At 50.7% G+C, this 15277-nt stretch overlaps 1 protein-coding gene across 4 annotated transcripts; it reads right to left on the reverse strand.

Moving 5' to 3' along the window:
• Nucleotides 1-474: 474 nt before the first annotated feature.
• tbc1d2 (TBC1 domain family, member 2) lies at nucleotides 475-14623 on the reverse strand. 4 transcript variants are annotated; one of them, XM_044126616.1, is made up of 19 exons: nucleotides 14182-14623; nucleotides 13794-14070; nucleotides 12731-13026; nucleotides 11628-12387; nucleotides 11239-11356; nucleotides 9864-9984; nucleotides 9661-9779; nucleotides 9282-9448; nucleotides 8948-9217; nucleotides 8713-8844; nucleotides 8477-8587; nucleotides 8214-8386; nucleotides 8022-8133; nucleotides 3279-3479; nucleotides 3026-3213; nucleotides 2837-2957; nucleotides 2583-2768; nucleotides 1156-1277; nucleotides 475-775 (listed from the first exon to the last, which is right to left on the reverse strand). In XM_044126616.1, the coding sequence occupies exons 4-19, from the start codon at nucleotides 12384-12386 to the stop codon at nucleotides 577-579; spliced, it is 3099 nt and encodes a 1032-aa protein (XP_043982551.1). In that variant the 5' UTR covers nucleotide 12387; nucleotides 12731-13026; nucleotides 13794-14070; nucleotides 14182-14623; the 3' UTR covers nucleotides 475-576. The 4 variants fall into 4 exon arrangements, with proteins under 4 accessions (XP_043982551.1, XP_043982550.1, XP_043982552.1 ...); XM_044126615.1 differs by having other exon boundaries at nucleotides 12787-14623; XM_044126617.1 differs by lacking the exons at nucleotides 12731-13026; nucleotides 13794-14070; nucleotides 14182-14623 and having other exon boundaries at nucleotides 11628-12700.
• Nucleotides 14624-15277: the final 654 nt, after the last annotated feature.

Here is a 15277-nt window from a genome sequence, read left to right on the forward strand (position 1 = left end):
TGACTCGGGTAACTAGCTCACTGGCGCCACCATGAGGTTGAGGGGTGTTTTAAGGCCGGCAGCTTTCAGAGAGTGACACCTGCTGACTGGGAGAGGAAACAACAGGAAGCATTTCTGCTGCACCGTCTCCGAACTTATGATGTTTATAACAGTTTATTTATGATGTTTAACTCGGTTATTTAAGGTCTGGATTAATCGGTGATGGAAGCGAGAAGGTCAGGAATGAAATATTGAACTGATGATGGAAAGTGCCCAGAACCTGCTGCTGGCAGAGCTCCGTCTGTCCTGCATCTTCCTGCTTTTCCCTGAAGCTCCGCCTCTATACCGCAACATTTCATCACGTTAGCAAACTAATTAAGTTGCTGAGGAAATCTACTTAGCTTTTCCTGAAGTGTCTGAAGAACTGAGGTGCTTTTAATCCCTGAGAGAAAAACTAAGAATTCCAGTGATGTAACATTAAGGAAGAAGCAGAGATTTGGACCTGCAGAACATTTATTTAGAGCAATGTCCGAGTCCAGGGAGCCAACCAGATGGTTACCATGGTAACCGTCCGTGATGCTCCCTGGCTTCCTCTCATTAAAGCTCGTCATCGTCTTCGCTGGCCGGGTCCAGCTCCTTGTCTTTCCGCTCCACGCTCTCTGTCACAAACTCCTTCTGCTGCTCCTCCAGCTCCTGCAGCTCCCCCTGCAGGCGCTCCAGGTGCAGCGCGCGCCGGTTCCTCAGCAGGCGCCGCGGGAACGGGTTCATGTCGCAGAAAGCAATGGCCGCCAACTTCCTGTTGAGGCGAGACACCATTTACAGCCAATGGAACTGGACGATAAATCGGCCCAGAAATTATCACAATAAACAACAATATTGTTGTTTGATATTAACATAATAATGAACATTTAACACTGGAATAGGAAGACATTTAAACAACAAATAAAATTAATTATCTCTGGAAACAAAACTACCCTTCAAAATAAAGTTTAATTGAGATCAAAACACCAAACTGAAAACTTTATTATCCAGTTTCTGCTGCAAAAACGATAAATCAAGAAGTTACTCATTTCATTTAACAGGACAAGAAGGGATTCACTGAAATATGCCGACTGTCTGCTGGAACCGGAGGGTTCCCACAGACTCACCGCGTTCCCACAGACACAGAAGGCGTACCTGCTGTCGGTGACGGTCTTGGTGAAGAAGCGCAGGTATTGGTAGATCTCCACGCTGTCGTGGATCTTCAGCAGGTCGTCTTCTTTGTACTTGAACAGAGCCAGAGTGTACCTGAAGATCACCTGCAGCCGGAGGCGGGGCAACATGTTAGAGGGGCAGTTTCTCTCGTGATGCGTTCAGGGCAGTGACGTGCGGTGAGGTTCACAGCTGGCGAGGCTCTGACTTAATCATAATCATATTTACAAATATACCCCTCCTGCATGTTATTGTTTACATAAGGAAATTTCGCGCATGCGGACAACTTGGAGGGGGAAACTATTCTTCTACACGTCATCATAGCCGCGCTGCCGTCATGGAATAACTCTGTTAACTCCATCAAACCTGGACATGTAGATATTAATAATTTCGTGTTCCACAGCAAAGGGAAAACAGTTAAATTAAAACTCAAAACCATCTTTCTGCTCTGTATCAGCACAGCTACGCGCAGACTCGTTGCCATAGCAACTGACGACAACGGCACAAAAAACATACCATTGAAATATTTCCCACACAAAGAGCAGAACATTCAGTCTGTGGCAGCAGTATGGTTTTCGATTTAATGTTTATTTTGTGATTATTAATAAGTGATTGATGTGGTAAGAGGAGAAAACCATAAATATGTCGCTGCATTTACTGTGTAGCTAGCTCCGGGGCTAGCTCCGCGGCTAGCTCCGGGGCTAGCTCCGCGGCTAGCTCCGGGGCTAGCTCCGGGGCTAGCTCCGCGGCTAGCTCCGGGGCTAGCTCCGCGGCTAGCTCCGGGGCTAGCTCCGCGGCTAGCTCCGGGGCTAGCTCCGCGGCTAGCTCCGGGGCTAGCTCCGCGGCTAGCTCCGGGGCTAGCTCCGCGGCTAGCTCGCTGTTACCGTTTCTTACTCTGTGGAGGCACAATGTCTGGGATCATGAGCGCCCCCTGCCATGAGGCCAGAGAACTGCCTGCCTCGCCTCCAATCTGTTCTCTGGATTTTGATCCTCCTCAGCACAGGAACACGTTACACACACAGCAGGTGACAAAAAACACTGAACGTAACATACATAAGCTAAAAGATGGAATATCAGTTCATAGATTAAATGTTTTTCAAACATTTTATTGGCGACGTTCAGACAGGAGGAGCGTATGGTCCATAGAATAGCAGCCAGTAGTTAGTAGGTGAGGCTCACCTCCTGCCTCACCTGCTACACTTCTGAGCATTTGAATGGGAAAATTAAAAATTCAGTGATTTTGAAGAAAAAATAATCAGAATTGGTTAAGCTAAATGAAAAATAGGTACTTTATAGTACAAACCACAGGGTAAAAATAGCAATATGAATCATCTTATCATTATATATTATTTTTCCATGACAGCATGTCACTGGTTCAGGGTCAGTTTGGTGTTGTGGTGCATTCAGGGTACCTTGGAGCCCTCGTACAGGAAGGCGTCCCACAGCGGCAGCAGGATGTCACTGGGCAGACTCTCCACGAAGACGACCAGGAACCAGTTGAAGGTGACCAGCGACACGTCGACCCCGTGACCCTCCAGGTGCGCTGCCAGCCGGGGGAGTTTCTCTGCCATGAAGTCCTTCAGGACACGTTGGTCGGCCTGAACGCAAACGCATCGTCAGCGAGCGACCCGTCACCGGGGACGACGGCGCCCGGCAGCAGACTCACCTGAGAGGCCAGCAGGTTCTTGGTGTAGTAGTCCTGAGGCATGATGGTGTCCACCAGCGCCACCAGGCACCAGAAGGCGTCTTCCTCACTCTGCAGTACCAGCAGGGCGACAGCAGCCAGCCTGAGGGGCACCACGGGGTCACCACGGGGTCACCATGGGGTCACCTGACCCGGTGTCGTCCCTCCTACCTGTTAAGCCCCTGGCAGTAGCCGACCGCCGGGTTCTGCCAGGAGAACGCCAGCAGGACGCGGCTCAGCTGCTGGAGGGTGGGGCTTGAGGGCGAGGAGAAGTTCTGATTGGTGGTCAGGGTTCTGTGCAGGTCCAGCTGGATCTGCCTGCAGGCCGGGTGCGGCGACATCCGGCTCTTCTCGCACAGCTGCAAGCGCAGTAAGGGTCAGTCACTGCTCACCCGGACCGCGGCGGCCCGGAGCATCGGCCTACCTGCTGGTACCGCTGGGGGTGGCGCTCCCAGACGGTTCTGGTTCTGGTCCGGACCAGCCAGCGCCACACTCTCTGCCGATACTGCTGAGGGACGCCGGCGCGCAGCAGAGCCTTGAGCTCTGGAGACGGACACATGTCGTCCTCACAGTGGCCGGCCAGGTACTGCGCCCAGCGGGCCAGCAGGGGGCGCTCCATGCTGTCCTGTAGAACCAGAACACAACCAGAACCAGAATCAGAACCGGTCCGGTGGATTAGAGCACCAGGAAACACTTAAACAATAACATTTCATGTTTGCTCTCTCAGCCAATCAGGTTGCAGCAAAGCTTCTAATATTTTATGATGTCATGAACAGTGACGCAGTAAACCCTGAATTGTGTCTGCAGGCAATCGAGATGGACCCCTCTGCAGCTAACAGGAAGGGCGGGACGGACCACTGTCACCTTATTTGGAAATAGGACAATTGCATTCTGGAAGTGAAGGGGGCGCTATTTCCTATATTATCCACGGTCTCACGTTTTGTTTTTTTTTGCTTTTTTTTCCCTCCCCTCCAGGGGGTCTTTTTGTGGGCTCTAGTGTCCCTTATATCAGTGATCCCCAACCTTTTTAGTACAGCGGACCCGTCAACCCTTCGTTAATTTTCTGCGGTTGGGGTGGGGGGGCGTTGTAAGGATCGAGACCGATGCCGTCGTTTCTCACTCATTCTGCTGCATGTTGGCGCGCAAGACGGAACTGACACCATCCGGTTTAGGATTTTCAAAATAAAAGCTCCTCCAGACTCAAAACATAGAACGTAAATATTTAATTATTTCTAGCACAGCCCGGTACCAATTGGTCCATGGACCGGTCCGCTGCCCGGTGGTCGGGGACCACTGCCTTATATGACAGTAGGAAGACATCCAGCAAATGTCGCCGGATCCGGGAATCGAACCCGTGATGGCCGCGTCGAGGACTCAAGGCCTCCAGATGTGGGTCGTGCTGTCCCCTACGCCACCGCAGCACGCTCCCCCTCATGTTTTCATTTTCTTTTGAAATCTGTGATATATCTTCATCAGTGATGGCATAGTTACTTTGAAAAAGTAACTTAGTTAGATTACTGACTACTTGATTTGGAAAGTAACTAAGTTACACTAAAAGTAACGTTTTAGTTTCTTTCAGCAGCTGCTAACAACAACGCTCTGCCTCCTGTGAAAATTACATCGATCTTTGCCAATATTTAATTGTAAGTTATTTTATAATGGTAACATCAATAATGTGTCTCCACTGATAAGGTTGAACTGAAGAGGAGATTATTTATTGGTTACAACAGTACAAAAAACAGAAACGTGAGTAGGGCTGCTTGGGCTGCCACCTTATTGTGGTGGAGGGGTTTGAGTGCTCCAATGGGGGGCCGCAAGGTTGTTGGTGCCTGTCGCGGCGGCAACCTTCGAACCCGTTGGTGAGGGAAGCCATCAGGCTGAAGAAGGAGTCCTATCAGGCCTTTTTGGCCTGTGGGACTCTGGAAGCAGCTGATGGGTACCAGCAGGCGAAGCGGCATGGGGCTCGGGTGGTTGCTGAGGCAAAAACTCGGGTGTGGGAGGAGTTTGGAGAGGCCATGGAGAAAGACTTCCGTACGGCTTTGAGGCGATTCTGGTCCACCATCTGGCGTCTCAGGAGGGGGAAGCAGTGCAGCACCAACACTGTCTACAGTGGGGATGGTGTGCTGCTGACCTCAACTCAGGGTGTTGTGGGCCGGTGGGCAGAATACTTCGAAGACCTCCTCAATCCCACCAACATGCCTTCTATTGTGGAAGCTGAGCCTGGGGACTCTGGGTTGGGCTCTCCAATCTCTGGGGTCGAGGTCGCCGAGGTGGTCAAAAAGCTCCTCGGTGGCAGGGCCCTGGGGGGGGATGAGATCCGCCTGGAGTTCCTTAAGGCTCTGGATGTTGTAGGGTTGTGTTGGCTAACGTAACTCTTCAATATCACATGGACATCGGGGGCAGTTCCCCTGGATTGGCAGACCGGGGTGGTGGTCCCCCTGTTCAAAAAGGGGGACCGGAGGGTGTGCTCCAATTACAGGGGGGTCACACTCTGAAGCCTCCCTGGCAAGGTCTATTCAGGGGTTCTGGAGAGGAGGGTCCGTCGGATTGTTGAACCTCGGATTCAGGAAGAGCAGTGTGGTTCTGGTTCTGGTCGTGGAACACTGGACCAGCCCTACACCCTCAGCAGGTCCTGGAGGGTTCTGGGAGTTCCCCCAACCAGTCTACATGTGTTTTGTGGACTTGGAGAAGGCGTTCGACCGTGTCCCTCGGGGAGCCCTGTGGGGGGTTCTCCAGGAGTATGGGGTACCGGGCTCCTTGATACGGGCTGTCAGGTCCCTGTAGGACCGGTGTCAGAGTCTGGTCTGCATTGCCGGCAGTAAGTCGGGCTCGTTTCCGGTGAGAGTTGGACTCCGCCAGGGCTGCCCTTTGTCACCGATTCTGTTCATTACTTTTATGGACAGAATCTCTGGACCAGCCAAGGTGTTGAGGGGATCCGTTTTGGTGGCCTTAGGATCAAATCTCTGCTTTTTGCGGATGATGTGGTCCTTTTGGCTTCATCGGGTCGTGATCTGCAGCTCTCGCTGGAGCGGTTCACAGCCGAGTGTGAAGCGGTTGGGATGGCGATCAGTACCTCCAAATCCGAGGCCATGGTCTTGAGCCGGAAAAGGGTAGAGTGTCTTCTCCGGGTCAGGGGGGGTGTCCTGCCCCAAGTGGAGGAGTTCAAGTATCTCAGGATCTTGTTCATGAATGGGGAAGAAGGGAGCGGGAGATCGACAGGTGGATTGGTGCAGCGTCTGCCGTCAAGCGGGCGCTGTACCGGTCCGTTGTGGTGAAGAGAGAGCTGAGCCAAAAAGCGAAGCTCTCGATTTACCGGTCGATCTACGTTCCCACCCTCATCTATGGTCATGAGCTTTGGGTCATGACTGAAAGAACGAGATCATGGATACAAGCGGCCGAAATGGGTTTTCTCTGTAGGGTGTCTGGGCTCTCCCTTAGAGAGAGAAGCTCAGTCATCCAGGAGGAACTCAGAGTAGAGCTGCTGCTCCTTCACATCGAGAGGAGCCAGTTGAGGAGCATCTGGTCAGGATGCCTCCTGGACGCCTCCCTGGTGAGGAGTTCATGTCCCACCAGGAGGGGAAACCCAGGACACGCTGGAGGGACGATGTCTCTCTGCTGGCCTGGGAACGCCTTGGGATTCCTGGAGGAGCTGGAAGAAGTGGCTGGGGAGAGGGAAGTCTGGGCCTCCCTTCTGAAGTTACTAACCCCGCGACCCGACCCCAGATAAGCGGAAGAAGATGGATGGATTTGTGTGGTCCACTGTTGTCTGGAAAACTCTAAGAAGGATTTTAACCCCCCCCCCCCCCCCCAGCCTCCAGGTTCTGTGTTACGGCCCTGTCTGCTGTCACAGAGCTCCTCCTGCAGCTCCACTCAGATGGCTGCACAGATTTGTGACACTTATCTTAATATTAATAATTATAGTGGCGTTAAGTTGCCATTATAATTATTGCCAACTACGGACACGTTTATTCGTGGCTGTTTTCACGTTTATTGCGCTGTTCATATTGGTCTCGATGTTTGCCGTTTTGTGGAGCGCAACGCGAAACTCGACGTCATTCAGAGGTAAAACATTAAGTTGACATTAACAAAGACACAGCGGGACGGATCATCGGGGAAATGATGAACAGGGAGAGACTGACTAAAACTACCTTAATGACGAACAAATTCTGGGATTTATTATGAGTCTCTGCTTATTTCCAAACCCAAATGAGCAACTTCACGTTCAAAAACGAGCCCAAAAAGGCGCAACCAGCAACTCGTTACATTTGGAAGCGACTTTTAAAAAAAATGAAGCCCAAAGCCGTTTATAATAATCGGACTTGGCGACAGAAACTCAAAATAGTTCCAGTTTTTCCACCAACAAAATGCGCATCTCCCTCCATTGTTTACATTTCTGTTGCATAGAGACGTCGGTCACTCGACAAGACGAGTAGAGGAAATACGATTAAATAACTAAAGAAGATAGTAACGCAAAAATGATTTTGATAAGTAACTGTAGTCTGACTACTGGATTTGAAATAGCAACGCGTTAGATTACTGGTTACTGAAAAAAGTGGTCCGACGTCAGTAACACGTTACAAATTAACGCGTTACTGACGTCACTGATCTTCATCTTTAGGAACAATTTGGCCATCAAGTGAAACTGGAACCACTTCCAGGTTTTGTTTATGTCATTTAATTAGCTCTGTGAGGGAATTTATGTTTTACGGTTCCAGTAATGTCAGAATTATCAATAAATAATAAAGACTTTGTGGTTTTCTGATTTATTCATATTAATTGTGTTACCACCCCACGCCACTAGAGGCAGTATCAGGCCCGAAAAGATGCGACTAAGGAGCAGATTTAGAAGTTCACAGAAAACTACAGAATCTGTTAAAAACTGTGAGCTGAGCTGAAGTAAATAACAGAGAGAAGTTTAAATACATGCTGATTGAAAATCCTTCCTAAAGATGAAGATATATCACAGATTTCAAAAGAAAATAAAAACGTGAGACCGCAGATAATATAGGAAATAGCGCCCCCTTCACTTCCGGAGTGCCATGGTCCCATTTCCATATAAGGGCTGAGACTGACAGCGGTCCGTCCGCCCTTCCTGTTGCTGCAGAGAGGAGGACTTGAGGCAATCAGGCAGCAGCCTGTCAGTCGGCGCTCTGGGCTGCAGTCTGACCTGCTGCAGCAGGTTGAGGCCACGGATCTCCAGCGCCTGGATCTTGGCCAGCAGCTTCATGTCCTCCACCTCGTAGTCGGGGACGATCTTAAAGCCGTACTCGTCGTGATCCCTGCAGACGGAGCACAGGGCACATTTACCCGTTTCCTGCCAGGGAACGGGAGCAGGAAGCTGGTGTCCAGGTGTTCCTACCTGTCCGCACTCAGCTTCACGACGCCCTTCGCCTCTCCTCCCAGGGCGTCCTGGATCAGCCGCTGCACGGCCTCCTGCTGCTCCGGAGCCAGAGCTTTGGCCTCCTGCAGGCTCCGCAGGACGCCCAGGTAACGGCTCTCCATCTGGCAGTTGGTGGCCTCCAGGTAGGCACACTGTGGCCAATCAGAGAGCAGGAACATGAGAAGCAGAACCAGGACCGGGCCAGGTCCAGTAAGGAACCAGACCTGCACCAGCGTTCCCACCTTCACCATCAGGCTCCTCTCCTGCTCGGAGCTTTTCCTCCACAGTTTGGTCAGCTGGTGAATCTCTGAGTTCAGGAAACGGTTCTGGGTTTGATATGCCACCAAGTCGTCCTGAAGAACAGAACCAGAACCGGGTCAGAACCAACCAGACTTCATCCTGCGGGCTTCTACACACAGATCAGAACCGGAACCGGATCAGGAGTGAAACCAGATCAGGTGAGGCAGCTGAACTCCACCTTGAGATTCTCCATCTGCTGCTGGAGCTCCTTGTGGTTCTGATGGTTCTGGTTCTGGACGGACCCAGAGGAGTCCGGGTGCCCAGGGTCCAACAGGCAGGAGGTCACCTGATCAGTCAGCTTCATGATCACCTGACAGCAGACAGGAAGTACAATGAGTGCAGCTGGAAACGGGATCAGATGACAGGAACCTCAGAGGTCATCTAGAGGTCATCTAGAGGTCACCCATCCTCACCTGCTGCTTGGCGGCGTTCTTCTCCTCCAGCAGCCTGACCTCTTCCTGCAGCTCGGCCAGCTGAGCGTCTCTGTCGTCCAGGCGACGCCTCAACGCCTCGGCCTCCATCTTGGCGCTGTCCAGCCGGGCCCTCAGGTCGGCCGCCAGCCGCTCGCCGTGCCGCAGCAGCTCTAGGCGCCGCCGCTCGTCCTGCGCCGCCAGGAACTCGCTGCAGCTGCGCTTCTCCAGCTGCGACGCCTCCAGCGCCTTGTGGAGGATCCAGACCAGCTCCTGAGGGACACACAGCGTCGGTTCTGGTTCTGGCGGAGCGGCGGGTCCGGCCGAACCGCCTCACCTTCTGAGCCTTGACCTCCTCCATCAGCATTTGCTTCTCCTGCTGCAGGCGGGACGTCCGCTCCGAGGACGCCGCGTCCCCGCAGGGGACCGACACAGAGGACGAGACCCGGGACTTGGACCTCCAGCTGAGGGACCGAGACGCCGACCTCTGACCTGCGGGGTTATCTGAGGCGACAGGACGTGATGTCATCAAGATGAGCTTTCAGAAAGAAGCCTGTCCTGCACCAGCTCTGGGTTCTGATCCCAAAGGGTCTGTTTGCCCTCCAACAGGGTCGGGTCAAACCCAGAACCGTCCAGAATCTAGGTCAGCCAGAACCAGAGAAGGTTCTGAAACCAGAACCCAGAAGGAACTTGGTACCTGCAGTACCCTGTGCTACCTGCGCAGGCGCCGCCGTCCTCCGGCCCGGTTCCGGTCCAGGGCAGAACATCGGCGTAGAACACTGAGCTCTGACTGGAGTTCTGAGACGTTCTCTTCCTCAGACTGTGGACCGAGTTCCTGTTCAGAACCAGAACCAGAACCGGATGGGGTCAGCTGAGCAGCAAGACAACAACTGAGTCAGAACCTTCCAGGTCCACTCACTGGATCTGGATGAGCGGGTGTTTGATGGAGACGCTGGAGAGCGTCGAGCACTGGGCCGGAGCGACGGCCGCCGCCTCCCCCACCAGGCCCACAGGACCATGCTGCCTTGGCAGGAAGTCGTCTGTTCAGACAGGAAACAGAACCAGAACTTCAGCAGGAGGCGTGGAGCAAATGTCACTTCCTGTAATGAGCAGCAGCGGCCAGCAGGGGGCAGCGCAGCGCCATGCTGATCATTTGACCTGTGAAGGTGATCAAACTGTGAGGTGAAAGGTTCTGATCAGGAACGTTCACACTGGAAACGGGTCCATAAAGCCCGGTACTACACGTCCATCCAGGCCCAAAACCCGACCGGAGACGGCTCTGGTCCAGATTCTGATGAATTATGTTTCAGAACCGGGTCACCAGTGGATTGTTTCCCCTGTGGACTGGAGACGCTGCAGTACCACTGAGTGGCCTGCAGGGGGCGGCGGCACTGCAGCTCTGAATGAGTCAAGACATAGATACACAGAACCAGAACCTGGACCAGAACCTGGACCAGGACCAGGACCAGGACCAGGACCAGAACCAAAACCTGGACCTGAACCAGAACCGTCCCGTCTTCCTGCCATTCTGTCACCTGCAGTGGCAGCTGTGATGTCACTTCCTGTCCTCAGGATGATGTAATCCGAGTTCTGGAGTCCAATGGGCCGGAAGTGGGTCAGAACTGTTTGGACCCTAGATCAGAAGAACCGATTTCCTGTTCATAGCCGTTTCCATGGCAACAGCCCAGATCACAGAGACTCCCTGATGAGGAGCGGGGCGGTTCTGACTCAGTGAGGCCCGGTCCGATTCAGGGAAGTGAGTCAGACGGCGCCACTCCCTTTTGCAGGAAGGCTTTCCCAACAGGTGGGGGAGGGGGAACAGGATGTCGGACCATCTGAACCAGTTCAGCAATACCACATACAGGTTACCAACAGAACTGGGTCATGCCTCTGGAGCTAGTCCTCTGGACCAGAACCACTGAACCAGTCAGCTAAAGAACAACACAAACAGAACCAGAACCAGGCGACCCAAAATAGAACCATTATCTGAACCAGCTCAAATATCATTAAAACCAGTTTAACCTGTAGAACCAAAAACAGTAGTAGTCAAACCCTCTGAACTTCCCCAGGTTCCGACCCGTTCAGACCGGACCGGGAAAGAAAATGATTGGTTCTTTCTAACAGAAAAATCTGAAAAGTGTGGCATGTTTTGGTTTCCGATATGCTAAATAAAATCCATAGAACAGGAGTCCAGATGTTCTGGTTCTGATCTCAGAAGTTCTTCAGAGAACATTAGAGAACCAGAACCAGAACTTGGGATCAAACCCAGAGCAGCTGGTTCTGGTGGATCTCACCTGTCAGGTTGTTGTTGTTGTTGTTGGTCCGGTCCGGTCCAGCTGACGTGTCACGGTGCTGCCAGCGCTTCATCTGCAGCTGCTGCAGCCAGTAGAGCATCAGCTCCTGACTCACCGCCTGAAACACAGGAGGGGGTCGGGTCGGGTCGGGTTCTGATCCAGTCAGGAGACACGGCTCAGAGGTTTCTGCTAACCAGGATCAGATATGGAAAGTCAACAGGGCCAAAATTCCAGCTGCAGTGGTTTCTCTCTCTGCTAGCACGTTAGCTTTGGTTGTATTTACCCAGAATGCCCTGCACTGTAGTCCACTTCCTGCTTTTGGAGCGGATACTCAGATCTACAGAATATAACTGGGTCGACCCGGATCCGGACCGACCCGGAGTTCCTACCTTGAGGATGAAGGTGCGTTCGGGTGTCTGGATGTGGAAGGTGCCGCTCTCGGTGATCGGCGGACAGGTGAAGGTGGCGCCGCTGAGTCGGATCCGGCCCAGCGGCGCCACGTCCTGCGGTGAGCGGAAGTAGAACAGCTGGTTCTGGTTCTGTTCGTAGCTGAACCAGCGCCGCTTCCAGGCTCTCAGGGGCCCCGCCTGCTTCTGCAGGAAGCCGCACAGCCTGGGCTCACCTGCAGTGCCGAGGGGGCGGGGCCACACCTGGCCGCTGGGGGGCGGGGCCTGACGGTTCTGGAGGTCCAGACACTCCGTACGGCCGGGTCGACCCAAACGGGACGCAGCAAAACCGCCTTCCTCTGCCGACAGAACTTCACCAGGGTTCTGATGGAGTTCTTCTGAACACTGGGGGTTCTGATGAACTCCAGGTTCCTCTGGCCCTGCAGTCAGAACCTCAGGCGGATCAGAACCGGGTTCCTCCTCAGCCTGATCTGTAGAGCCTTCTGGGTTCTGGAGAACCGGCTGGGAACTTGTTTCTGGCGCTGATTCTAGTCCTGCAGAACCACCTGGTTCCGTCTGCTCAGAACCAGGAGGTTCTGGTCTGGTTGATTGTGGGCTTGAAGGAGGTTCTGTTGGTTCTGGTGACCCGGACAGGCAGCCGGGTCCACTCCGAACTGCCTCCTGGTTCTGAGAGTCTGGACCCATCCGGACCGGGTCGGTGGGAACAGGAAGTGAGTCGGAGGCGGGACTTCCTCCATCCATCCTGCAAGGAGAAGAACTGGGTCAGACGGAACCGGGCTGAAAACGGTTCTGATCCAGTTGTCTGAGATTCTGGCTCCTGTCAGTGAAGCTGTAGCTGGGTCCAATTGGATCGGTTTCTGTTCCGGTTCTGGTTCCAATCCGCTTCAGAACTTTTCTGGTGAAAAAGGCTTTATTTGACTTAAGTGGGTCAAACGGAACCAGAACCGGGCTGGTCCTGGTTATCTACAGCAGAACCTTAACAGAACCTTGTGGGTCTTACTGAGCGGAACCAGACCGAGGTTTTGCTCGGCAGCAGCAGGTTCCAGAACTCGGAACCAGCAGGTTCGGTTCTGCGGCGGTCTTACCTGAGTGGGCGGGGCCTGGGCGCACCCGGCGGCTCTGATTGGCTGCTGTTGTTTACCTGTTGACCTGTTGGTGTTTGTGTCTCGCGCCCCTCTCTCAGCGGCTCGTGTCCCGCCGCTCCCGCTCCGCTCCGCTCCGACCCAAACACACCCAACTTCCGCTCTTCACTTCAAAATAAGAGCAGGAAAAGTCCCTCTTCCAGAAGCGACGTCAGAGCTGGAGTTAAGGCTTGGGGCTGAGTCACGTGGGTCTATGGCAGGCCGTTTTAACATAAAATGTGCTTCACCACATGAGATATCTGAAAATAGTTTGACTAGATTAATCAAGAATAAGAAAAGGATCAAATTAAGAATTCTATAATGAATTTAGGAAGAAATGACGTCAGATTAGCACCAAGTCTCAATTCAAGATTTTTGCGGTACTGACCATCTGAAACGTTTATTTTAAATATTAACAATTAAATTATGTCTAAAGTAAATCCAATTGGTGCAAATTAACTTGCAGAATGAAAATAACTGAACAAAACAAACTTATAGAATCATATCTGAAAGGAATCATGATGATTCCTTTCAGATATTTCCAAATGAATTAGTAAAATCTGGACCATTTTTTTAATCTAGATGGAATTTCTAGTTCAGATATCTTGAATTAATATTCTAACTACTTAGAGTGACGTCACAGATATGTGGAACAATTATTCGGCCAAAATGTCATAGATTCATGTACCATTTGAAAATTTAAATTAAGAAGACATTTCATTTTGACCTTGTATGTGACTGCAGTTTTCTTTTCAAAACTGGTTTTAAGTGCAATGTTTGTGTTTTGCAGAGATCAAAAAGGAAATTCTTTGTAGATTTCTGCAGCCGTTTTCACATTCATAAAGTTCATGTTTGTTTACTTGGAGTTTAATTTTGACAAGACTTTGTAATTAGGAACGTTGTTTCAGAAATCTTTAAAGAAATTTTGAACCATGTAACATGGTGTTTATTTCCTCCTAATCAGAATGTAAATGCAGAAATCTGAAATTATTCAGGATAATCAGAAAGTGGTTGAGTCCAAACTTACTTTCACATATCTTGAAGTAATCACTGATTTTATGTTTTGACGGCCTGCCATAAACTCCTCCTGTCCAAAAGACCCAGAGCGATGGAACTGCTCCAGGTATTAATATTTAGCTCAAAGCCTGATGATGTTTTGCGGAAAGCGTCTCCGCTACATGAAGGCAGCAGGGCTCAAATCGTGGTTATTATTCTGAGCTCCATCCGTTCAGCCCTCAACCAGCTACATAAACTGTTCCTTTTCTCATCAATTCACCCCCAAGATGGACCCGAACATCCACGCCCTAAAGTAAGGAGAAAAAATAAGAGTTTTATAAAAGATGCCGACCGTTAATGAGAAAGATGTCCCTCGTCTAAAGAATGCTAGCGCTGCTAAGCTAAACATGCATAACTACCGGTACGCTGCTGAAACACTGATGTCAAGAAATGCCTCAGGTGTTATAGATTAACTGGTGGCGGCAGATGTTTCTGTGGGCGTGGCTTTTTAGGACCCCTTTACCGAACCAGGAAGTAAACAATGCGATAAGATTAAAAAACTACAATTTTTTTTGCAAAAATACTACCCGACTCTGTAAGACACCCATTAAGATCTCGGGAATAACTAATTAGAAAAACTTTTATTGGTCTAACATGGTATGTTGCCTTTTCTTTAACATTAATTTTCAAAATCACCAAAACAGGTAAACTACTCAGAACTTGTCCTGGTTTATCAGAGGTTGAAACTCGTCAAAGGAAGATCTCAAGATGCCGTAAGCAGATCTCAAAGCAAAGATTAATCCCTGAAAGCGACATAAATGTTGAAAAGCCGTGGGATTAAAAATAAAATGTTTAGGGGCGTGCTCCGGTGGCGTAGAGGTTAGCGCGCCCCACGCCTGGAGGCCCCCAGTCCTCGACGCGGCCGTTGCGGGTTTGATTCCCGGTCCCGACGACATTTGCCGCATGTCTTCCCCCCTTTCCTGTCAGCCTACTGTTGGATAAGGGACACTAGAGCCCACAAAAAGGACCCCTTGGTGGGGAAAAAATAAAAAATAAAATGTTTAAAAAGATCCACTGACTATGTTGTTTTTCACATCTCCCTCATATTGTAGATATTTCAAATAGATATCCACAGAAACAATAGAGAAATCTGTTTAAACATTGTTTCTGTAACATGTTATACTTTATTTCCTAGTTCATTTACAGAAGACATGGCAGATCTATGTGAAAGTGTCATTTACTCTTTATTGTTGATATTTTTTCTCTTAATTTAATTAAACATCTTTATTCTTTTCATCAAGTGACTCTAATACTCAACCATAAGAGAAACACTGTAAAAATTATTGCCTTTTTTTACTTTTACATGAGAAACGGGTTAAAATCTAAATTCAAACTGAGACTCTGAAAGTGTCACCAGTTAATCCTGGTTAGTTTCTTAAAGCGCGAGGCGTCCGTTAGATCAGAATCAATAACAGGTGATTATTGGACTTCAATCAGCTGATTTAGTTTAGTGGA

This window comes from Gambusia affinis, linkage group LG09, assembly GCF_019740435.1.
Source record: "Gambusia affinis linkage group LG09, SWU_Gaff_1.0, whole genome shotgun sequence".
NCBI lineage: Eukaryota > Metazoa > Chordata > Actinopteri > Cyprinodontiformes > Poeciliidae > Gambusia > Gambusia affinis.